The sequence below is a fragment of the Mobula hypostoma genome, chromosome 18 (assembly GCF_963921235.1).
Source record: "Mobula hypostoma chromosome 18, sMobHyp1.1, whole genome shotgun sequence".
NCBI classification, from domain to species: Eukaryota; Metazoa; Chordata; class Chondrichthyes; order Myliobatiformes; family Myliobatidae; genus Mobula; species Mobula hypostoma.
Genome location: NC_086114.1, coordinates 24,006,410 through 24,030,037, shown reverse-complemented (window position 1 = coordinate 24,030,037; position 23,628 = coordinate 24,006,410). Strand labels below are relative to the sequence as shown.

The 23,628-nt window shown below is 43.1% G+C and overlaps 1 protein-coding gene across 3 annotated transcripts in view; it reads left to right on the top strand.

Moving 5' to 3' along the window:
• Nucleotides 1–23,628, top strand: part of unc5b (unc-5 netrin receptor B) — a 313,573-nt gene that overhangs the window by 208,536 nt on the left and 81,409 nt on the right. For all 3 annotated transcript variants that reach the window (XM_063070603.1, XM_063070604.1, XM_063070602.1), the window contains 2 exons: nt 6,684–6,905; nt 15,509–15,652. In XM_063070603.1, coding sequence (XP_062926673.1) covers nt 6,684–6,905; nt 15,509–15,652 — 366 coding nt within the window. The remainder of the gene's footprint in view (nt 1–6,683; nt 6,906–15,508; nt 15,653–23,628) is intronic.

Here is a 23,628-nt window from a genome sequence, read left to right as displayed (position 1 = left end):
ATAGATTAGAAGTAACGTTAGTGATTTTCTGCTTAACCTGGACAGACTGTTTCGTTCACTGGACGGTGTGAAGGGAAGAGTTAAAAAAAAAGCAGGTGCTGCATCTCTTGCCGTTGTTGGGGAAAAGGTATATCTTTATTTTTGAATGACACCTTTACCATAGGCAGGCTGAGAGGGAATATAGTTGTGGGAGTCTGCAGGCTTGTAGTGAAAGTTTATCATTAAACATCCCTTGTTGATGGATTTGGAGGGGATTAAAGGATAGAGAATTCATGTTACCATGAACCAGAATTTTAACTGCATGGAATAGACTAGATGGGCCAAAGGGTCTTTGCTGCCAAAAGCAGTTGCCTGAACTGGGAGGTTAAATCTGTCAGGATAGTCTGTGCCTCCACTCTCTAGAAATACAAAGAATGAGGGTAGGGCTTTAGGATTAAGAAGGGGCTTAATCTTCACTCATTAGGGAGTTCAGAAACAAGATCCTCTACATAATGTGGTTATTAATAAATCCAGCAGGGAATTTGGGAGAACTACCTTTACTCAGAGAATGGAAAGAACACAGAGTCTGCTCCCACAAAGAGTGGTTAAGCAAAGTAACAGAGTTATATTCTTATGTAAGCTGGCATAGTGCTGAAGGGAGAAAGTGAAATGTGGATAGATTAAAAGTGGTTAACTGAGAGAAGATTTTCATGTGGAGCACTAGCACGGCTAGTGATCTCGAAGTCGGAACATTCTCTTTGAGGTGGTGTCACTGTATGTGTGTGTTGGATGAATGGTCTGTGTGCAAGCGTGACTGGGTGTTGGGTGGGTGTGTGTGTGTGTCCCTATGCATTGAATGTGATGTGCTTTAATCCAAGTTGTTTCAATCCTGCTACAAGAACCTTTAGTAGCCTGTTCTTGTCAGCAAGTCCCGATTTGCCTTCCTTCAAGACTGATGTACTTTTATAACCTTCTGTCCTCACTCCTACTTCAGCTTGTTGAGCCTGTCACCCTGTGACACTGCCTTTTCAAAATCCAGACTTTGCAGACCACCCAAAACCAATTGTTTAAGGGAAATGTCCTGCCAAATGCATCATACATTTCAGATGCAAACTCCATCCCAGCAAGAGTGTAATTTATTCATTCAGCTTTACACTGCCTCTTGTATTTCATAATTCTGGGGATGCCCCGGCGACTTACCAATCATGATTTACGATTTGGAAACATCACAGATGTTTATTAATGAGGCCTCTTACCATATAATAAACACTCCCTTTCTTATACTTTCAGATTGTCCTGCCGCTTTCCTGGATGGGTAGTTGTTTCTGAGAGTATGTCGAGGTTTAAACTGCAATCTCGGCATGTGCCAAGCAGAAACTGAGCAATGGCTGTCTCCATTAAGCAGTTGCCTGGCGTTTTAATGTGTAGTTGGACAAATCATTACTCCTTCATCCTCCTTGCCAATGGGAGCCCATAATCCCAACTCCAGAAGGTCAGGGTCAAGGTGCCAGATCTAATTACATATGTTAGGGTAGAGATTTATTCTCGACCATTTGCGGAAATTGAGCCTAAAAAGAAGCGTTTGCGCATCATAATCTCCTCCGCATGTCAACTCCTTTGAAGTCCAAGTTTTTGAAGTTGTCTTTTAATGGCTGCTGTCACAGAGTAAAAACACAAAGGAGATGTCCTTGCCCAGTCACAGTAGTTGAAAAATAAACACATGCCAGTAAGTCAAAAGCCCAGCCACAGAATTCTGATCAATGTTCAGTGAGGTGTCTAACAGTTTATAAGAAAAAATACATTCAAGGACAATAAAAGTTGGAGCCAGGACTTGCCTTTCCAGAGGGCCTTTCTCATCCTGAACATCACACTGTTTTACAGCCAACACATTATGGATTCTGCTTAAAATGGTAGACTCTTTATAATCGTAAACACGAGGAATTCTGCAGATGCTGGAAATTCAAGCAACACACATCAAAGTTGCTGGTGAACGCAGCAGGCCAGGCAGCATCTCTAGGAAGAGGTACAGTCGACGCGATGTGTACCTCTTCCTAGAGATGCTGCCTGGCCTGCTGCGTTCACCAGCAACTTTGATGTGTGTTGCTTGACTCTTTATAATATTGTAATATGAACAGTTTGGTGCCCTACATCTATGAATGGATGTGCTGGCATTGAATGTGTCCAGAGGAGGTTTACAAGAATGATCCTGGAAATAAATGAAAAGGTTAATGTATGACAACCATCTGATGGCTATGGGCCTATACTCAGTGGAGTTCAGAAGAATGAGGGAGAATCTCATTGAGACCTACTGAATATTGAAATGCCCAGGTAGAGTTGACATGGAGCGGATGCTTCCAGTAGTGGGAGAGTCTAGATCTAGATGACACAGCTTCAGAATAGAGGGACATTCCTTTGGAACATAGATAAGTAGGAATTTCTTTAGCCAGAGGATGGTAAATCTGTAGAAATCATTGCCACAGATGGCTGTGGAGGTCAAGCGACTGGGTATATTTAAAATGAAGATTGATAAGGTCTTGATTAGTAAGGTTGTTAAAGGTCACTGTGAAAAGGCAGGAGCTAAATGATCTAATTCTGCTCCTATGACTTACGGTCTTACTACTATTTTATGCAAATGAGATCCCAGAAACTATAATGTGAAATTAATCCAGATAATCTGTTTTTGTGAAGTGGGTAGGCCAGGGCACCAGGTAAATCCTCTGATTTTTTCAGAATAATTCCATGGGATCTTCTCAGGGAAAAGATACAATCACAGTCCATACCTTCTCCAAAAGGTGGACACATTCAGAACAAGCTGTATTGTTAAGATCTTGGTCTGCTTTGTAAAGTTCTTAGGGAACTCTGCTGCACCAAAATAGCCATCACGGTCAACCAAAGCACTCTTAGATCAGTTCGCCTTGTGCTGTATGGGGAAACCTCTCAATTTAATGAAGCACCCACTAAATATTAGGAGAACATAGAACATTCTAGTCAAAATATTTTTTTATTGTTGTTCATATCCAAGGGGTCCATTTTTGTTCAGCTCTAACTCTATGGAAAATGAGCCTGGGTTTCCATATGTGTGTTTTTTTCTCCGTAAACATACACAACCACTTTATTTATCTGAGTTCACCTTGGTAGGGAGCCAAGTTTTTCAAGCAGTTGGAAGGAACAACATTTTTTTTTAACCAATATCCAGGGCATCTGGTGTATAAGCTTTTCTTTCCCTTGTTGGACCAACACTGGCGAGATATGCACAGGCATAGTCCAGCAAGATAGGTAATAAAATGCTATTCAGAACTGAGCTTGGAAGCCTCTGTGCTGTCCTTCAGCCATGGTTCATTGAATAGCATTCCTACTCTGAAGCTAGTAGTTCAAATCCTGCTTCTGCATCTTGGGTGCAGAAATCTGGACTAGATATATCGTCTGCTTTCTGGAAAGAACGCGAAACCGTAGTCACTCTACCCACCCAGGTTCCCTGGTCTGCTGGCAAGCATTTTTCCCTCAATCATCATTTACAAATGGATTATCGCATTCCTAAATAGCAGCGGACATACAGTGGCGGGAAGGTTTCATGGAGCAAGCAGCTTTTCTTCACAGCAGATTTGTCAGAAAGCGAGCAGGAGATTGTGTTACTGTGCATGCACACTCTGCTCCCATTCCCAACACAGTCCATAATAAATATTGCATTGTTAATAAAATCCATGACCTACTAACAATTCCCTGCTGCCTTGCCACTGTAGCATTATAATAACAAGAAAATGCTCAGCTCATTATCCATCTATTCATCGTGAAACACAGAACTATAGCAGGCAGTGCATTTGTGATGCGGATCAGTGATTATTGGTGCACGTATTGAACAATACTTAAGGCAACTATATCAAGAACATTTTCATGCTCCATTAAATGATCATCTTGTTCCATAATAACAACTGCACAGAAAACCAATTGACAAATAAAGATACAACTCAGGAATAGTAAGCTCACAGTGCTGCAGTTAATGGAGCTGCTGGCTCCTCAGTGCCAGCAGTCCAGGTTTAATCCTGACTGTGCACGGTATCTCCATGTTCTCTTCTTGACGGCAAGGTTTCTCTCAAGATGCTCCAGTTTTCTCCCACGTTCCAAGGCCCCACTGGTTGGCTACTTAGCTGGCTATTATAATTAGCCCCTCATATGTAGGTGATTAGTGGAATTGAGGATTAGTTCTCAGAGTAATCCCATTCTCCTGCTAATTTTTGTTGAAACCTAGTCTCCCCAGGGCTGAAATGGCTAGCACGAGAGGGCACAGTTTTAAGGTGCTTGGAATTAGGTACAGAGGAGATGTCAGGGTAAGTTTTTTACGCAGAGAGTGGTGAGTGAGTGGAATGGGCTGCCAGTGATGATGGTGGAGGCAGATACAATAGGGTCTTTTAAGAGACTCCTAGATAGGTACATGGAGCTTAGAAAAATAGAGGGCTATGGGTAACCCTAGGTAATTTCTAAGGTAAGGTCATGTTCAGCACAGCTTTGTGGGCCAAAGGGCCTGTATTGTGCTGTAGGTTTTCTCTGTTTCTAAGCTGTAGCCAATAGACTATTACCCACCCTTGTGTGTGATAGTTTTACCTGACCTGTCTGAACAACTTTTAAATACTACAGTTGACTCTGGGGATCTGTGATCATAACTATAACTGACCCAGTCACATAAATACTGGACAGGCCAAAGGCTGGAATCCTACACCGTGACTCTTCTAACTCCTCAAAACCTTCTTCACATCTACAAGACATGCCAGGAGTGTAATGGAACAGCAAACAAACTTTCAGAGGAACTCAGCAGGTCAAACAGCATCTGTGGGAGGAAAGGGACTGTTGACATTACAGGTTGAAACCCTGCTTCAGGACTGAGAGTGGAAAGGCAAGATGGCCGATGTAAAGGGGAGGGAATTGGTGAGACAGAAGTCTGAGGTGATTGGTGGAGTGAGAAGAGGTGAAAGGTGACAGGCACATTGTGCCACATAGAGGCAAGCAAGGACAGAGTTGGGGAATGTGGTAGATGCTGGCAGACAAAGAGGAAAAAATGAAAAGCAGTTGGAGCAAGGTGGAGGGAAGTGAGTATGAAGGTTGGAGACGTATGTTGGACTGCGATGAACAGCAAGACAAAGATTTCCCAGTGTAATGGTATACTATCTAATTGTCTGGATGAAAGTTCAATGCCATTCGAAGCAGCACCCTCATTGGTGGCCACACTGTAAATATTTACTCCCTCTTCCACTAGCACACGGTGCCTATTGTGCATGCTCTTTATACAACTCACCAAGGGTAGCAAGCTGGATGCAGAAAAGGCAGAGAAATAATGTGATTACCAGCTGCGAGTTAAATGAATAACAGAACAGTACTGATGGAATTGTGTAAGGAAGCAGTGTTTTCTACATTTGAACTCTCGGGTTAGCTTGGTGTTCTTTTGTGTGTATCTGCTGCCCTGTAATGTTAATGGGAGGTGCTCAATCAGTGAAGCAGGGGTCATGGAGCCACACTGTACAGCAAGGTAACAGAGGCCACCTTAGTCCCATATTGTTTGGCCCATATCCTTCTAAACCAGGGTTCCCAGCCTTTTTTATGTCGTGGACCAATACCATTAAGCAAGGGGCCTGTCTACCCCAGGCTGGGAGCCCCTGCTCCAAACCTTTCCTCTTCATGAACCCGTCCAACTGCCTTCAACCATTGCAATTATACCCACTTCTACCACTACCTCTGGAGGCTCATTTCATATGTCCACCATCCCTGTGTGGAAAAGTTGCCCTTCAGGTTCTTTTTAGATCTTTCCCCTTTTATCTTAATTCTATGCCATCCAGTTTGAGACTTCCCCGCACTGGGAAGAGACTGTGAGCAACCACCTTAACCTAGCATTAGGTTCTTCTGATTCAGAAGGAGGCCATTCAGCCCTGTGGAAGGAAACTACTCTAAATATAGGTAGGCAGCACATTAGAAATTCTGCTGAGAGGAAAGAACAGGCTGCTTATTTGGGCAATGAGAAAGGCATCAGAGAGAGGAATCTGCAGTTTATCTGCACTTACTGCGGATGCAGAAGCTCTCTCTGGTACTCAGGAAAAATTATGGGAGCCCTTATTTTTTTTTTGGGCAGAGCCACTGTTGATAGACAAGAAGGGCTGTTGATGGGCACGATTGATTTAGTAGACAGGTGTGCTCTCACTCAAAGTGGTGCAGGTAATGAAATGGTAAATGTCTTTCAGGGAGAAGGAGGGGTAGAGAGGAAATTTGACACCCAGCTGAAAGGAACGAGTAGGAGGCTGATGTGCAAATCTCCAGATGGTTAATTTTATTCAATTAGTAGCCTCCAAGGTGCAGAAAGAATCCATCTCAAACACGGCCACAAATCTGCATCAGGTGAGGTGGGGAATGACTGACTATAAATATTAAGAGTGTAAAAGGACATTTGGTCAAAGTAGGCATAGAGGTAAACTAAACAATTTCTTATGATCCAAACTGAAAGACACTGTAAACACATTAGGCTGGAGAAAATGTGCTGCATACTTGTTATGACACCAGGCTTGATTGATTAAGTGCTGGAACTCTCTGTAACTTGTACCATTATCTCAGGATAATGGACGGCCCTTGTGACTAATCATCTGTAATGTATATTAAATGCCGCTCAGTTAGACCACACTAAAGTACTCTTTGGTAATCTCCGACCCTCTCCTTGTAACCCACAGGGACTGACTATGGTGATGTGCTTCCTGATTCCTTTCCGTCATCAGCCGCTGAGCCTCTGCCAAGATTTCTGGTGGAGCCCGATGATGCCTATATTGTGAAAAACAAGCCGGTGATGATGACATGCATGGCCACCCCAGCAACGCAGATCTACTTCAAATGCAATGGTGACTGGGTGCATCAGAAGGATCACATGACTGAAGAGAACATGGATGAGGTCACAGGTAAGCTTTGAATCTACTGACAACTCCTGAATACTATTTACTCCCTTCTCTGTGAGAAACATCAGGGGTTCCAGCCCTGTTTATGTGACCAAAACATGACATTCAGGGTGCAATAACTGAGGGAGGACCACAGCACTTCATTTGCTATGAAGCACATTGAGGGTTACTTTAGATATAGAAACAGAACACCACAGCACAGTACAGGAACTTCAGCCCGTGATGTTGCACCAACCTTTTAACCTGCTCCAAGATCAATATCATCCTTCCCTCCCATATAGCCCTCCATTTTTCTTTCATCCATGAGGCCTCCTAAGAGTCTCTTAAATGTTCCTTATGCATCTGCCTCTACCATCATTCCTGGTAGTGCATTCCATGCACTTACCACACTCTGTGTAAAGAACGTACCTTTGACATCTCCTCTATACTTTCCTCAAGTCACCTTAAAATGATGCCTTCCCATATTAACCATTGCCGCCCTGGAAAAAGGTGCTGACCGTCCACTCTATCTGTGCCTCTCAACATCTTGTACACCTCTATCAGTATTTCTATCATCCATGGGCTTTTTTCTTTGGAGCGAAGGAGAATGAGAGGTGACTTGATGGAGGTGTGTCAGAGGTCTGATTTTTTACACAAACTGTGTGAAACACATTGCCAGTGGCAGATAGATTCGGGACATTTTAAAAACTCACATGGATGATAGAAAATGGAAGAGAGAAGGGTTAGATTGACCTTAGAGTAAGTTAAAAGGTCAGCACAACATTGCTGGCCAAAGGTTATGTACTGTGCTGCTGTGTTCTATGTTCTGTGCTCTAGGACCTGTGGGGAGCGACTGCCTGTGGATGCCTGCTGGCATTGGGCAGGCTGATGCAGTCACTCAATACCGAGATGTGAGGCTGTGGTCTTTGTCCTGGCCACCTGGATCCTACAGTCTTTTTCACCAGTGTCTGAGTCCTCTTCTCCCTTTATACCCACGACTGTACTACCACACACAGCTCCAATCTGCTGATCAAATTCACAGATGACACAACTTTGATCGGCCTTATTTCTAGCAGTAATGAGACAGCCTACAGAGGAGAGGTTGACACCCTGACACAGTGGTGCCAGGATAACAACCTCTCCCTCAGTGTCTAAAGAACAAAGGAGCTGATTTTGGACTACAGGAGGAACGGAGACAGCTTCGGCCTGATCAACATCAATGAGTCTGCACTTGAGAGGGTGAGTAGTTTCAAGTTCCTCAGTATATACATCACCGATGATCTCACCTGGACTGTACACACTGGCTTTGTGGCAAAAAAAGCACAACAGTGTCTCGTCCACCTCAGGCGACTGAAAAATTTCAGCATGGGCCCCCAAATCCCCAAGATCTACTACAGAGGCACCATTGAGAGCATACTGGCTGGCTGTATCACAGCCTGGTATGGGAACTGCACTGACCTTGATCACTGGGCACTGCAGAGAGCAGTACGGACAGCCCAGCACATCTGTGGATGTGAACTTCCCTCCACTGAGGATATTTATAGCAGCAGGTGCAGAAAGAAGGCCTGGAAGATCATCAGGGACACCAGTCACCCCAATCATAAACTGTTTCAGCTGTGTCCATCTGTCAAAAATTCACATGTCTGTACATTGCAACGTAGTCATAATACAAAGATTTTTGTTCCTTCACATTGTGGGATGGATGTAAGATTTAAATAAATTCTAAATTTTCTTGGAGGTGATGGAAGCTGCTGTCTCCACTTCTTATTGTTTGCTTGATTTCTCAGTAGTACTGAGCTCAGAGGCCAGCCACCACCAACGAGCTTGTTACCGGACAGAAATCTCTGGGCTACAGAGAACTGAGCGGCTGAACACAGGGAGTGGGGAGACAACAACACCTACCGTAACCAACAGATCATGTGGGTAGTCCACCAAGACACAGAGCAGGTGCTCAATGTTCCCCTGCAATGGTCCACGCTCAGCGTGCATGTCATGGTCCCATCCACATTATAATGAGGGTGTCAACGTTTGCCAGCAGCAAACTTATACAAGTTTTTCCCCGTGTTTTGAGATTACTGGCCTCACTGCTAGCTGTCACTTTGACCTGGCCCACATCTTCATTCCTTAGCCCAACTCTGTTTGACTCCATGCCCGTAAAGAATTTCAGGATGTACTGTATATTGTATACATTTCAATGATATTAATGCCTATTGAAACCTAGTTCAGGGTTTTAGGTGAGGTTATACGCAAGAGCTCAGACAGAAGATTAGTTTAGAACATAAGAGTGGTACAGCTCAGAAACAGGCCCTTCGGCTCATGATGTTGTGCCAAACGAATTAAGCTCATGGCACCTAATTCCCTCTACATGCACATACCCATTTGCCTTCATTCCCTGCATATTCGTGTGCCTAAGAGTCTCTTAAACACTTCTATCATATCTGCCTCAACCATATCCCAGGCAACCACCACTCTGTGTTAAAAAAATACCAAGCCCGCACATCTCTTCTGAACTTTCCCCCTCTGTGGATGATCTTGTTTGAATATTGCTTCCTCCAGCCCAACATCACTGCTCACAGGCAGCTGCTCCACGTGGATGCATTGCTTTAGGATATTGATTTCCCAGGATCTCAGCGTGAAGCCCGAGTAGGAGTCCTTTAAATGAGCTACGGGATGTGTACCGGCAAGGACTAAGGAAGCCCAAGTGTCGCAGGTCTGCGTGGCAACATGAAAGTGGGGAGGGGGATCCTGGCTTGAAATGTCAGCTGCTTATTCCCCTCCACAGGTGCTGCCTGACCTGCAAAGTTCCCCCGGCATTTTGTGCGTGCTGCTCAAGATTTCTAGCATCTGCAGAATCTTGTCTGGTTAGGGCGGGAGCCTTCTCTGCTCAGGGCGGGAGCCTTCTCTGCTCAGAAGACAATAAATAGCTGCAGTATCCACAAATCATCAACAAATAAATGAAAGAAGTCATCCACATGCAGATTGGACAATTTGTTTTGCCACTCAGAAGTAGTAAAATTGCGTTGTTGACAACTTGGCTGGACTGAAATCAATAGACCAACCATTTTGTCCTTGGTGTTCCAGGAGCTGTACAATGTCTGTATGTTCTGCTCAGTCAGTCAGCTCCCACCCCCCACCACAAGGGCAGATAGGAATATTAACCAGCACCTTCCAGTAACGATTTAACTGGGAACTCAGCCAAAGTAAACTGTGCAGCAGCTAGCTTCCCCACCTCGGCACCCTGCGTTCCAGCACAGATGGGGTGGAGTGGACTCCTGCTGTCTACGCGGAGCAGAGGGAACACAGGCCGGTGTAACGTTCCCTGGATCTGGGGCATCACAGTGAAAATTCGGCACAAACCACGTTTAATTTTACACATCCTCATTTGCAGACAGAGCAGACCTGGTATGCAGAGCATGGACAGGAGACTGAAGCTGGATGCTGATGTCTGTTTATGTTACTTGCAGCCTTTGAACAGACCTGTAATTATGCATTCAGAATGCTGTCTCCATAATGTCTGTTCTTGAATGGTGCTGGTAGCATTTTTCTGCTGAGACCCAATGTTTTTTTAACGATATATTGTGTACATATGTTTTCATTTAATCTCTGCTTCCTGTTTGTTTAACAAGACAGAAAAATGTACTGTCTTTATATGTAGTACTTAACTCCTCTTTGCTAATTAACTTTTTGCTTTCCAATCAAAACAGATACTGAAAGTCACCTCCCGTGTTTAACAGCAGGGGTATGATCACAGAAACTAAAACGCAGGGGGTTATCGAACCCATCGCATTCCAGCTTCTGCTAACTGGCTTTTCATTTCAAGCTGCAGACTCCAACGTCCTTTCCCCCTTCCCTGGCCACTTTTCCACACTTCAGCATCATAAGATGTGCAAGACAGAAGCTATTCACCCATCAAGCCTGTGCTAGCTCTTTGTAATGCTGTTGGTACCATTTCCTCGCATTTCTGGTTAATTCCATTTTAAAGAATGCCCTTGTCTTGCATTTATATCATGAAGCGCCAAAGCACTTCACAGGCACCGAGTTTCTTTTGAGTGAAGTCACCGTATAAAGGAGGGAACACTATGTCATCGCATAGAAAGCTGCTGGTAAACGGGTTTAGTACAGATGATGGTCAGCGTGGGTACGGTAGACTGAACACAGTGCCCATTTAGTACACAGCAAGCTCCCACAGAAAGCAAAGTGATAGCGACCGATAAGATATCTGAATGATTTTGGCCAAATGATGAATGCTAGTCAGGCAACAAGGAAAGATACTCCTCCTAACCTTTTGGAGTAGGTGCTGAGTAATACCTTTTCTTCTCACAACCAACCGGGAGGAAGGATAAGTCCTTGATTGAGCATCTCAGTCAGAAAGATGGCACCATTGACAGTGTGGTATTCCTGTGGTATGCATAGATCTTTGCACTTTGGTGCCAGGCAGGTCTTGAAACCTGATCTTCCTAGCCTGAGCAAGAGTGCAACCTACTGAGACACAGATCAGATTTTATAAGATCTAGATTTATTTAAAATATGTACATAGAAACATACAGTGAAATGTGCCATTTGCATTAACAACCAACACTTCCAGGGATGTGCTGGGGACTGGCCGCAAGTATCGCCACACATTCTGGCACTAACATAGCATGGCCACAATGCTCTACAGAACACAACAAAATAGAACATAACAAGCAATAAAGAAGGTGATAAGTGAAGCCAACTGGGGAGTGAAAGGTGAAAGGATGGAAAAGTCAGCAAAATATGCCCCATTCCTCTCTCCCCCCCACCTCTCTCTCTCTCTCTCTCTTCCTCTCTCTCCCTTCTTCTCTCCCTCTCTCTCTCTCTCCCTTCTTCTCTCCCTCTCTCTCTCTCTCCCTCCCCCTCTCCCCCTCCCTCCCCTCTCGCCTCTTTCCCTTTCCCCCTCAACCCCTCCCCCTCTTCCTCCCCCTCCCCTCTTTCCCTCTCCCTTCCTTCCTCCCTCCCCTGCACCCTTCCACACCCTGCAGCTAACACACACACACACACACACACACACCCACCCACATGTGTTCTACATTTTATATAATGCTCTATAGTACGGTAAAATATCCCAAGTTGATTCACAGGTGCATAGTCAAGAGAAAATTTGTCGCAGCTGAAAAAGAGGGATGGTTGGTCAGATAGATAGACTTCAAGTTGAGTCTTTGAGGAGAAAGAGGATAATTCCAGGACTGGAAGCATAAAGCAGCAGCAAACACACATAACAATAGATTGCGGCTCACTGCTGTTCTAACAAACTCATTAAATACAAGGAGAATTTGGGAGGCTTTTTGCTGAATGTTTGTACAGTAAGGCAATTTCTGAACCGTAATTGAATGTTCATATGCTTGAGGGAAGGGCTACACTCGCAGAACCAAAGCTAGTTATTTATGCTGGTGCTGAACGATAGAGACCGGATACATTAGAGTAAATCTAAAATACATTAGAGACAGTTAGCTTTGGGAAATGTTTCTGGGTCATTGCATTGAGTAAATAAAGAGCTGGTTATTTGATATTTCTGACATTTTCCATTGAAACTGTACACCAGAGAACTGATGCACTTTACTAGTCCCTCACCAGCCTGCCCCACATCCCCCACTAGTTAACTCATCTTACAATTATGTTACTTATCATGTATGAATTTTTCAAAACACATTTAGTGGGAGGAAAGTAACTGTGGGCAATTTTTGCCCTTCCCATTTATTTGTGTTGTGTCAGTTATTACTTTTCTATAAGGATAAAGAAATTAGATTTATATCCTTTGGAGTTTAGAAGAAGGGAGTGGTGGGTGGTGATTTCATTGAACAGAAAAACTCACCACCCAAAGGGGAAAGTCAGGAGACTCCACAGGCACTGCCTGACCCACTGAGTTCCTCCAGCATTTCTCAGAATCCGGAGGGGGAATGACAAGGTCGATGTCAAGACGTTTCCACCAGTGAGAGAAATCTGAACAAAGGGACATAGTTAAAGGATTAATGGACAATTATTTTAAAACTGTGCATGGTAACTTATCTGCCCCAGAGTGACATTAAAGCTAGGTCACTAGAATGTAGTTTAAAGAATGTAGATGACATTTTTGAGGGCTGTGAAGAACTAGCACAGAAAGAAAAATCAGGGTAGATCACCCATGAATGGGCAGGTTTGACACCTGAGTGGTCCACACTTACTATTTTCCTGTGTTCTTAAGATTTTACTTAAAACAGTTTGTAACTTCCAGACCGCTGCATGGTTTTGATGTTGTTCTGTAGTTTCTCTTAGCAGAGAAGTCCTGGTTTTGCAGTCTACATTTTAAATTGTTTGGTAACTCGCTGGAGTTTAGAAGAATGAGGAGGTGATCTCGTTGAAGCTTACTATTTTAAACGCCTTGATAGAGTGGATGTGGAGTGGATGTTTCTTATAGTGGGAGAACCAAGGACCAAAGGGCACAACCTCAAGGATGTCCCTATACAACAGAGATGAGGAGGAATTTCATTAACCAGAGGGTGTTGAATCTGTAGAATTCATTGCCACAGGTAGTTGTGGGTATATTAGGCTGTTGTTGTTGCTCACTTTAATTGTTTGCATGATTTGTATTTTTTTTCCTCTTTCTCTGTGTGCAGAAAGTGATGGGGCATTGGTTTTTATTTTATTTTAATTGGGTTCTTTTGAGTTTCTTAGTTTGCGGCTGCCTGTCAGCAAACAAATCTCATGGTTATATAATTTATACATTCTTTGATGTACTTTGAATCTTTATGGTTACTTCTGCCCTTTCCCTTCAGTTCAAAGAAAAACAATGTACACTAAGAATAAAGGATATTTAAAGTGAAGATTGATAGGTTCTTGATTGCTCAGGGCATCAAAGGTTATGGGGAGAAGGCAGGAGAATGGGACTGAGAGGGAAAATAAATCAGCCAAGATCAAATGGTAGAGCAGACTCAACAGGCCCAATAACTTAATTCTGCTCCTATGTCTTATAGTATGTTGAATAAGCAGCATAATGAATGAGCCAAAACAACAATTTCAAGATGACTGGCTTATGAACAGTCATTGATAATTTTAAAGCAATTTGTCGAAGAACTATGAGGAAAAAGAAATGATGAGTGTCTGGAACTAATTGTCGGAAAGGATGGTAGACTCAGACCTGGTCACACTTAAATAGTACTTGGATGTGTCCTTGAAGAGCAATAACCTGCCGGGCCACAGATCCAGAACTGGAAGATGTGATTAAGCTGGGCCAAATGGCCTGTGTGCTGTAAATTTCTTCGGTTCTATCTGTGAACTTATTCCTGGGGTCAGAGAGCAACTGGCGGACCTCAGATGCAGAGTGAATTCCTCAGATTAAGAGTGAATAGGTTTAGTCCATATTCGTTTTCCTGTCTATTGTGGACTTCTGGGTCAGTTTGTAATCGTTAATATCATTCCTTTGTGTTGCTTACTCAGTATACCGTATACTAATTGCCGAGAAACTAGAGTGTGGATGATGTAAGACAAGGAAGGTCACTTGATGTATTGAGCTTATCCATACTAAAAGCATCTGCAAAGCTACTCAGCAATGATTCAGAAATGGTTCCAAGGTTTCTGGCCCCATTGTCTAGGAGGTGCATAGAAATTTCTTTTGATGGAGGAAGCTGTATCTCCAGAATTCTGATAGTTGTGGAGGTTGGAGAATTGGAAGTATTTGGGGAAGGATGGGGGTGAAGTGGATAGATAGCTTTTTGGAAGATCAGGATATTGAGGGCTGTGGGGGAATTGGAGGTAAGGCCAGCATAGATCAGCTGTGAGAGAAACCTGATGAACTACAGGGCCTATCCACCTCCTGTTTTGTTGTGCCCCTGTATTGCCTAACCTGGGAAGCAACTCCAATCATTGTTCACCTTTTCAAAGAATGAAGGAGTACAGAAGACGGTCACTTGGCCCATGTGGTGTAGTCATGTGTAGTTTCTAGGTAGGTTTAATATCCTAACTTAAGAAGTCTTTGGATGTCACTTACAGAAATCCAATTCCGGGCTGTCTACTTCAAGTGCAGAGAAAACCTAGCATGATATAGTTCTACATTCCGACCTCCTAAATTGTGTCTCTGGAGAGTATCTAGAGTTCTTGCTGCTGGGAATAGGATTTGTGTCAAGTATCATGTCACATTCTATTGATATGATACTGCAATACTTATTTCCTTGTAATAGATGGTGTTATTATCCCTAATAGCTCAGTCAAGAGCATGAATTAAATACTCGGTACATTTGGCATTATATGAGATAACACACAAAGAAGCGGCAGCTTACTACTTATCTGGAAGCTCAAAGTGTTATTCATGTTTCATTCCCATGTGCTCCTTCATCATCCATCAATTGAACTTTGAGACTTGATAACAATACTCCATTGGTTGATGAGATATGGTTTGGATGTCCTTAAAACACCACCCATCTTGCATTAATATGAATGTGTGTGCGTAAGCTCATTTTCTGTCTGCTATCATCACTGGTGATGTAAAGAATGGTACCTCTAACACTGTGGCACTTTCTCAGTTCCACGTTCTAGTGACAACCTTGATGCATGGCTGTGGCCTGTGCACAAACACCCAACTTAGTGCATGTCTCCACTTCCAGGCCTTTTTCTAACTGTTCTCTCCTGTTGTACAGGCTTGGTGGTTCGAGAGGTTCACATTGAGGTGTCCCGTCAGCAAGTGGAAGAACTATTTGGTCTGGAAGACTTCTGGTGCCAGTGTGTTGCCTGGAGTGCCTCAGGCACAACCAAGAGCAGAAGAGCCTATGTTCGCATTGCTTGTGAGTATACTTAGGTAGCTTGAGATCTAATCTACAAACTCTTTCAAAAAGTTTTCATCAATTTACGTTTTGGTTCCCATCTTATGTAACATGAGATCTAATCTACAAACTCTTCCAAAATGTTTTCATTAATTGTCATTTTGGTTTTACTGTCTGTGAAAGTTTCTGCCCTCTTTGGTTTACACAAAGGGGAATGTGATCACAGAAGATGTTCAAGCTGACTGCTCTTCAGGTAGAGGCTCAGTTACTTTGCCGTAACAGAGGGAACAGGGGAACATAAGAACATAAGAAATAAGAGCAGGAGTAGGCCATCCGGCCCATCGAGCCTGCCCCGCCATTCAATGAGATCATGGCTGATCTGTCCGTAAACTCAGCTCCATCTCCCTGCCTTTTCCCCATAACCCTTAATTCCCCTACTATGTAAAAATCTATCTCACTGCATCTTAAATATCTTTAGTGAAGAAACCCTAACTGCTTCCCTGGGCAGAGAATTCCACAGATTCACCACTCTCTGGGAAAAACAGTTTCTCCTCATCTCCGTCCTAAATCTTCTCCCTTGAATCTTGAGATAATGTCCCCTAGTTCTAGTCTCACCTACCAATGGAAACAACTTTCCTATTTCTATCTTTCCCATCCCTTTCAAAATTTTGTATGTTTCTATAAGATCCCCTCTCATTCTTCTGAACTCCAGAGAGTATAGTCCCAGACTCAATCTCTCCTCATAGGTTAAACCCTTCATCCCTGGAATCAACCTGGTGAACCTCCTCTGCACTGTCTCCAAAGTCAGTATATCCTTCCTCAAGTATGGAGACCAGAACTGCACACAGTACTCCAGGTGCAGCCTCACCAGTACCCTGTATACTTGCAGCATGGCCTCCCTGCTCTTGAATTCAATCCCTCTAGCAATGAAGGCTAACATTCCATTTGCCTTCTTAATAACCTGTTGTACCTGCAAGCCAACTTTTTGTGATTCATGAACAAGCACTCCCAAGTCCCTCTGCACAACAGCATGCTGCAATCATTCACCATTTAAATAATAATCTACTCTTATATTATTCCTTCCAAAGTGGATGATCTCGCATTTACCCCTTCATCCTATATCTGACATTGCCTTGCCAACATTTTACCTGCACATGGACCTTTGGGCAGGAATCAGTAGGGCTGCAAGACATTGAGGCAGATGGGTAGATCTTCACTGCCATCACAGCTGAGGTGAGCTCTCTCCACACTGACTGTGATTGAACTAGCTGTGTACCTGCTCTAGACGGCTTTCTTTTCTTATGGGATAATACATTGATTCTCAAGCGGGTATCATTAAAGACACCAACTTTTAACAAAGCAGGCATCCAAAAGCAGTGAGCATTCCTTCTTGTTGTATTTCCCTGAATTCTGTACTCAATTAACTTTGGGTTAGGAAATTATATAGTTCTTTGGCCACTTCCTCAATCTATGGGAGAATGGCATCAGTAGTCCCTAATGTTTCTGAGGAAAGGGTTAGGTACCATAAACCCAGTGTAAGTAATCTTCATAGGAACTTTTAGAAGGGTTGTAAAGGCAGTGGGTTGGAGATGGGAAGGGTTATGATTTTAACAACAGTGGAACTTGCACAACCCAGTCTGTATATTGGTAAGCCCTCTCACTTTGCTTTCCTGACAGTAGCTGGAGTCACAGTCTGCCTGTTTTGTTATCTTGGGTGTTATTTGCTCCCATGTAACTGGTGTTGAACTGGCCCATACATTTTTGACAAGATACATCTCTCATACTATGGGCTGGACAGTGAACATGGTGGTACTTATCTGTTCTTCCAATGTCCAGGTAGGAGTGCAAGGTTCATGCCTTATGATTGTGGACCTTGAGATCCAGGCAGCTCTGTCATTAGTCTTATGGGGGAAAAATGGGAATATTTCTAGAAAAGTGTTTTCCTTAAAATAAAATTGAGCAAACATATATATTAGGAGCAGGAGCTGGCCACTCAGCCAAAGTAAAGACCATGAGTGATCTGATTGTAACTTCAACTTCACATTCCCATTTACCCAGAAATAACTTAATTGTCACAAATCAGTCTACCTCCATCTTAGAAGTATTCAGCATCAGGTATGTTGTCACTAACATATGTCACAAAATTTGTAGTTCTGCGGCAACATTACAGTGCAATTAATAAAAGAAATACTGTAAATTATAAAAGTAAATAATGTGAAGCTGTTCCTAGAACATGGAGTGTATTTCTTGGGCACCAATGGGAAAAGGGCATAGCCTGGGTAGGCTTCCACTGACCTCCAAGAAAAAAGCATTCAAAAGACCCATACGCCACTGAGACTTTAAAAAAAAGGCCTCATGGACACCCCCTTTACTTTCAAATAATGGGCACTGGTTTTAGTTTGCCTCGGAAGAGGGGATGAGCAACACGTATTCAGGAGTGACTTAAGTAAATAATTTGTAAATTTTGAATTTTGTACCTGAAGCTTCAATGTCTACTTTAAAACCTGAGATGAATTTCTGTGGTATTCCAAATGAGCCCAGATGCCTTTTTGTTTCTTTACAAAGTTACTGCACTTGCCTTCTCGTTGTATCTGTGGGTCATTGCCTATTCTGATCTCACTTATGAGATCTCCCTCTATTTACCACCACCCTCTGTGTGGAAAAAACTAGTCCCTGGATCCTCACTAAATCTCTCACCTCTCACCTTAAACCTGTGTCTTCTGATTTTAGATTCGCCTACACTGGGAAAAAGGCTAACCTTATGAAGTGCATTACATTGAACATGTGTGCCACTGCACCACCTAACTTTCCAAATGTATCTTTACCAAATCTTCTTTGCCATGTTCATGTGGTTTGCCAACTTTCTCATCATACCCACTACATTCTCTTCCAGATCACCAGAATCGAATTTATTATTGCTAACATATGCCATAGAATTTATTGTTTTGTGGCAGCCAGTGTTGTGCAAGACTATAAGTTACAATAAAATATAAATATATAGTGCAAGAGAGGAATAGTGAGGTAGTGTTCATGGACCTTTCAGAAATTTCATGGCAATGGGGAAGAAGCTATTCCTAAGGCATTGTGAATGGGTCTTTAGGCTCCTATACCTACTCCTTGGTTGTAGTAATGAGAAGAGGGCATGTCCTGGGTGGTGAGGGTCTTTACTGACAGGTGCCACCTTCTTGAAGTGCTGCCTCTTAGATTATTAGATTATGAGGATACTCAGTCCTCGTTTATTGTCATTTAGAAATGCATGCATGCATTAAGAAATGATACAATGTTCCTGCAGAGTGATATCACAAAGAAACAGGACAAACCAAAGATTAACATTGACAAGGCCACATGATTATAACACATAGTTACAGCAGTGCTAAGCAATACCATAATTTGATAAAGAGCAGAGCATGGGCACGGTAAAAAAAAGTTTGAAAGTTCCGATCGACTCCCGATAGTCCCTGATAGCAGGCGGCAGAAGGGAGAAACTTTCCCTGCCATAAGCCTCCAGGCGCCGACAACTGTCGATGCATTGGAAACACCCGACCACAGCCGACTCTGAGTCCGTCTGAAAACTTCGAGCCTCCGACCAGCCCTCCGACACCAAGCACCGAGCACCATCTCTGCCGAGCGCTTCGACCCCCTCCCGGCCGCTGAGCAACAAGCAAAGCCGAGGACTCGGGGCCTTCCCTCCGGAGATTCTGGATCACACGGTAGCAGCGGCAGCAAAAAAGGCATTTCAGAAGTTTTTCCAGATGTTCCTCCGTTCTCTCATGTCTGTCTCTATCAAATCAGGATTGTGCACCGCACCCTACTTGACAGATTACAGATATCATTCATCGGAGTGGCCGCGTAAGCTGCATCACACTGCCATCTTCTCCTCCCTGACGATATCCTTGATGGTGGTGAGGCTTGTGGCCATGATAGAGTCTACAACCTTGCAGCCTCCTTTGATCTTGTGCATTGGAGATTCCATATCAGGTGGTGATGCATCCAGCAAGGTTACAGGCCACCATACATCTGTAGAGATGATATATTACATTTATATCATAAAGAACAAAGGTCCCAGCACCAATCCCTGCAGAACCACAGGCTTCTAGTCATAAAAACTCGCATACACCATTGCCCTCTGCCTCCTGTCACCCAGCCAATTTAAGACTCAGGTCACTAATATGTGGTAGATCCCTTACCCTCCTGGACCAGTCTACCATATAGGATTTTGTCAAAATCCTTACTCAATCCATATAGACAACATCTACTGTTGTTCCTTCATTAATCTCGTTGGTTGTCTCCTCACAAAAAAACTCAGATTTGTAAGACTTGATTCCCCAAAACAAAACTCTTCTGGCTCCTTCAAGACAGTCCCTGCCTTTCGAAGTGAACATAAATCCTGTCCCTCAGAATCTTCTCCACAGCTTCCCTGCCACTGATGTTAAGACTCACTAGCCTGTGGTTTCCAGGCTTATCCCTACTGACCTTTAAGAACAAGAGGCATTAGCTATCCTCCAGGTCATCTGGGAATAACTAATCTCAGAACTCCAGCATTCTCCTCCCTCTGTATTTTATTATCCACCCGAATATGCTCCAATGTTTCTGACACTTTTATCTTTCCAGATACAGACATTCCCCCATCCTCTCACGAACACAAATAAGCTTGAAGCTGTATATAATTAAGCATTGCAACAGAATACCAGGGAGTGATTAGGAAAATGCAATTAATTTAATTTCGGCGTGAAGCTTTGACAGTGGTAAACTGGTCAGGGATTGCTCTTGCGAGTAGTTGCATCACCCATCTCTCAATCAGATTGCTGCCATGTGATCACTCCCAGGTGCCTTTAGACTATGGAGGACCCAACCCATAATGAGCAATGCCCCAGAAACCTGTGCAGGCTGGAAGACAGCACTGAATTAAATACATACTGCCTTACACTCAGCACAAAACTTCCTTGAAAAATATTATGGTGCTCATTTAACTGAGAATTTCTTGGGGCTTGATTCTCAAAAAAAAGAACATAAAACATAGAAATCTACAGCACATTACAGGCCCTTCAGCCCACAATGTTGTGCCGACCATGTAACCTACTCTAGAAACTGCCTAGAATTTCCCTACTGTATAGCCCTCTATTTTTCTAAGCCCCCTGTACCTATCTAAGAGGCTCTTAAAAGACCCTGTTGTATCGCTTCCACCACCACCGCTGGTAGTGCATTCCATACACCTACCACTCTCTGTGTGAAACACTTACCCCTGACATCTCGATACCTGTTTCCAAGCATGTTAAAACTACGCCTTTTGTGTTAGCCATTGAAGTGTTTCTCATTTTGAGCACAAGGCAGATAAAGTTAAAATCTCAGAAATTAGATTTGCTAAATATGAAACAAGTGGGGAAAATAATTCCTAAATATATGCTTTCTTTTGCTCTGGGATTCGTCACCTCTATTGAGAGGCTGTGGCTCCCTACCATTGGGAAAAATACCCTTGACACTGGCATTGGACATTTGTATAATGTGTGATTCAAGTGCATTTTTAACTTGGCAGATCTTAACTCAAAGGTGTATTATAAGAGGAGTCAGAACCCCTGGGGTAGACAAGGATGGGTAGAATAAAACACTATTTGCTGCAGTTAGTACAGTAAAGGATTGGATTTAAGTATGATGCATCCTGCTGACTTTCATTGTCTCAAAGCTGGAACTAGGTAAAGCAAAGCAGTTGTCTGCGAATTCCTGTCGGGATGGTTAGGGAAATAAATGAAAGTGCTTTTGTGCAATGTGAACTGCATTATGTCAAGCTCTATATAAATGCTTTCTATTAGCGAGTTCAACAGAGTAACAAAGCTTTCATAAGACCATATGACACAGGAGCAGCATTAGGACACTCGGCTGATCAACTCTGTTCACCATTCCACCATGGCTGATTTATTATCTCTCCCAACCTATTCTCCTGCCCTCCCCCCCCTTAACTTGTAACACCCTAACACCCTTACTAATCAAGAACCTATCAACCTCTGTTTTAAATATACCCAATGACTTGGCCTCCACAGCCATCTGTGATAATGAATTGCACAGATTCACCACCCTCTGGCTAAAGAAATTCTCCTAATCTCTGTTCTAAAGGGATATCCTTGTACTCTGAGGTTGTCCCCTCTGGTACTAGACTCCCCCACAATAGGAAACAAGCTCTGCTCATCCACTCTATCTAACGCTTTCAATATTCGATAGGTTTCAATGAGATCCTCCCTTTCAGCATTAATTCCTGTGTCTGTTTTGTTAGCCTTTTTGAAAATGAGTTCAACATCAACCTTTGTTAGTTTTCCACTGACCCACTTACCCTGAATTGGTACGTTCTTCCTTTGGAGGGGCTTGAAATGTAAAATGCAGAGGCTGCTATAAATCTGAACTAAAACAGAAAATACCCTGCAGGTCAGGCAGTATCTGTGAAAAGAGGAGGAGCTAACACTTCATGTCACTGACCTTCAGTCAGATCTGATAATAGGTCATCAAACTGAAACATTCACTCTATATCTTTGCCCTTGGGGATTTACCTGATTTGAAACTGATTATCCTGTAGATCAGTGGTCCCTAACCTCCGGAGCGCACCCAGCACATCTTTAAGAAAAAAGCCAAAATAAACAAGCTAATTAATTAGGTGCTGCCTGGCACATAAATGTGGGCCCAGATCAGAGGCAATTGCCGATTTCACTTGCTCTACGCGATATTCACTCCTCTTTCCAGGGCGCTGGAGCCTTTAGCAGTTCCATTGTTTGGTCAATTTAAACGCCAGCCCAGACGGGCTAAAAAGACAGGGCTGTCAGGATCGAGGTGACATGTTGAATCTACACAAACTTCTAATAAGGTATAGGCACTGCCGTGCTTCCTTTGTAATGACAGTTACGTGCTGGTCCCAGGACACATCCTCTGACACTTTTCAGAGAGAGAAACGTGGATCCGTAATGCCGAAGAATTTAAAGTTATTGACCCTCTCCACCTCAGTTCCTCTAATGAAGACTGGCTTCTGGGCAGCACCTAATTAATTAGCTTGTTTATTTCAGCTTTTTTCTTAAAGATGTGCTGGGTGCGCTCCGGCTACCGCTGCAGCCCTGCATGCTTCGCGGCCCAGTACCAGTCCATGGCCCGGAGGTTGAGGACCTCTGCTGTAGAGGAGTACCAAATCTTAATAGAACAGTCATTGATAATGCCATGTTTGGAGAGAGCACATTTTCTCTGATGAATATCGGGATGATAGATTCATTTACAATGTTTACCATTTTATACTTTGAGAAGTTAGATTCTTCTGCTTTTACCTCTTTTTACCTCTTCTGCAGTTCACTCAGAATTTTTGTGGATTTTTTTTTTTGATTTTAGGTGATTTCATTTTCTTCGGAAGTCTCTGTAAAATCTATTCACACCGTTAAAGCATTTCTGCAGATGCTTTGCATTTGTCCCATTCAATCCCCCCAGGATTTGTAAAGGTCATTATCCCACTTTGGGAAAATAAATACTGGACTAACCACTGAGCGATTCCTGGTTCTAATGACCTGCAGGTAAAGTAAATGAGATAATGGACACACTAGTCGGGATCATGTGAAATTTCCAACTGATAGGAAAACCACAATGTATGCTCCATGTCCACTCTATTAAGTACCTCTTGTAGGTTCAAGGTTCCAGATTGTTTAATGTCATTTCCAGTACACAAGTGTAAAAGAAAACAAAATAATTGTTAGACCGGATCTGATACAGCACAAGAAAAACCACAATAAGATAAAGAACAATAATAGAAAACACAACAAATATAAATACATAAGATAACTTACATATGTAGATTGATTGCATGTCCATAAAGTGACTGTGGGCACAAGAATGCCTGTACATAAGGTGACTGACAGGACATGATAAAGTAGTGGTGCTCGGGGGTGTGGAGGGGTGGGTTAGTGTGTGGATCGGCCTCACTGCTTGGGAGAGTATCTGCTTTTGAGTCTGATGGTCCTGACATGGATGCTACATAA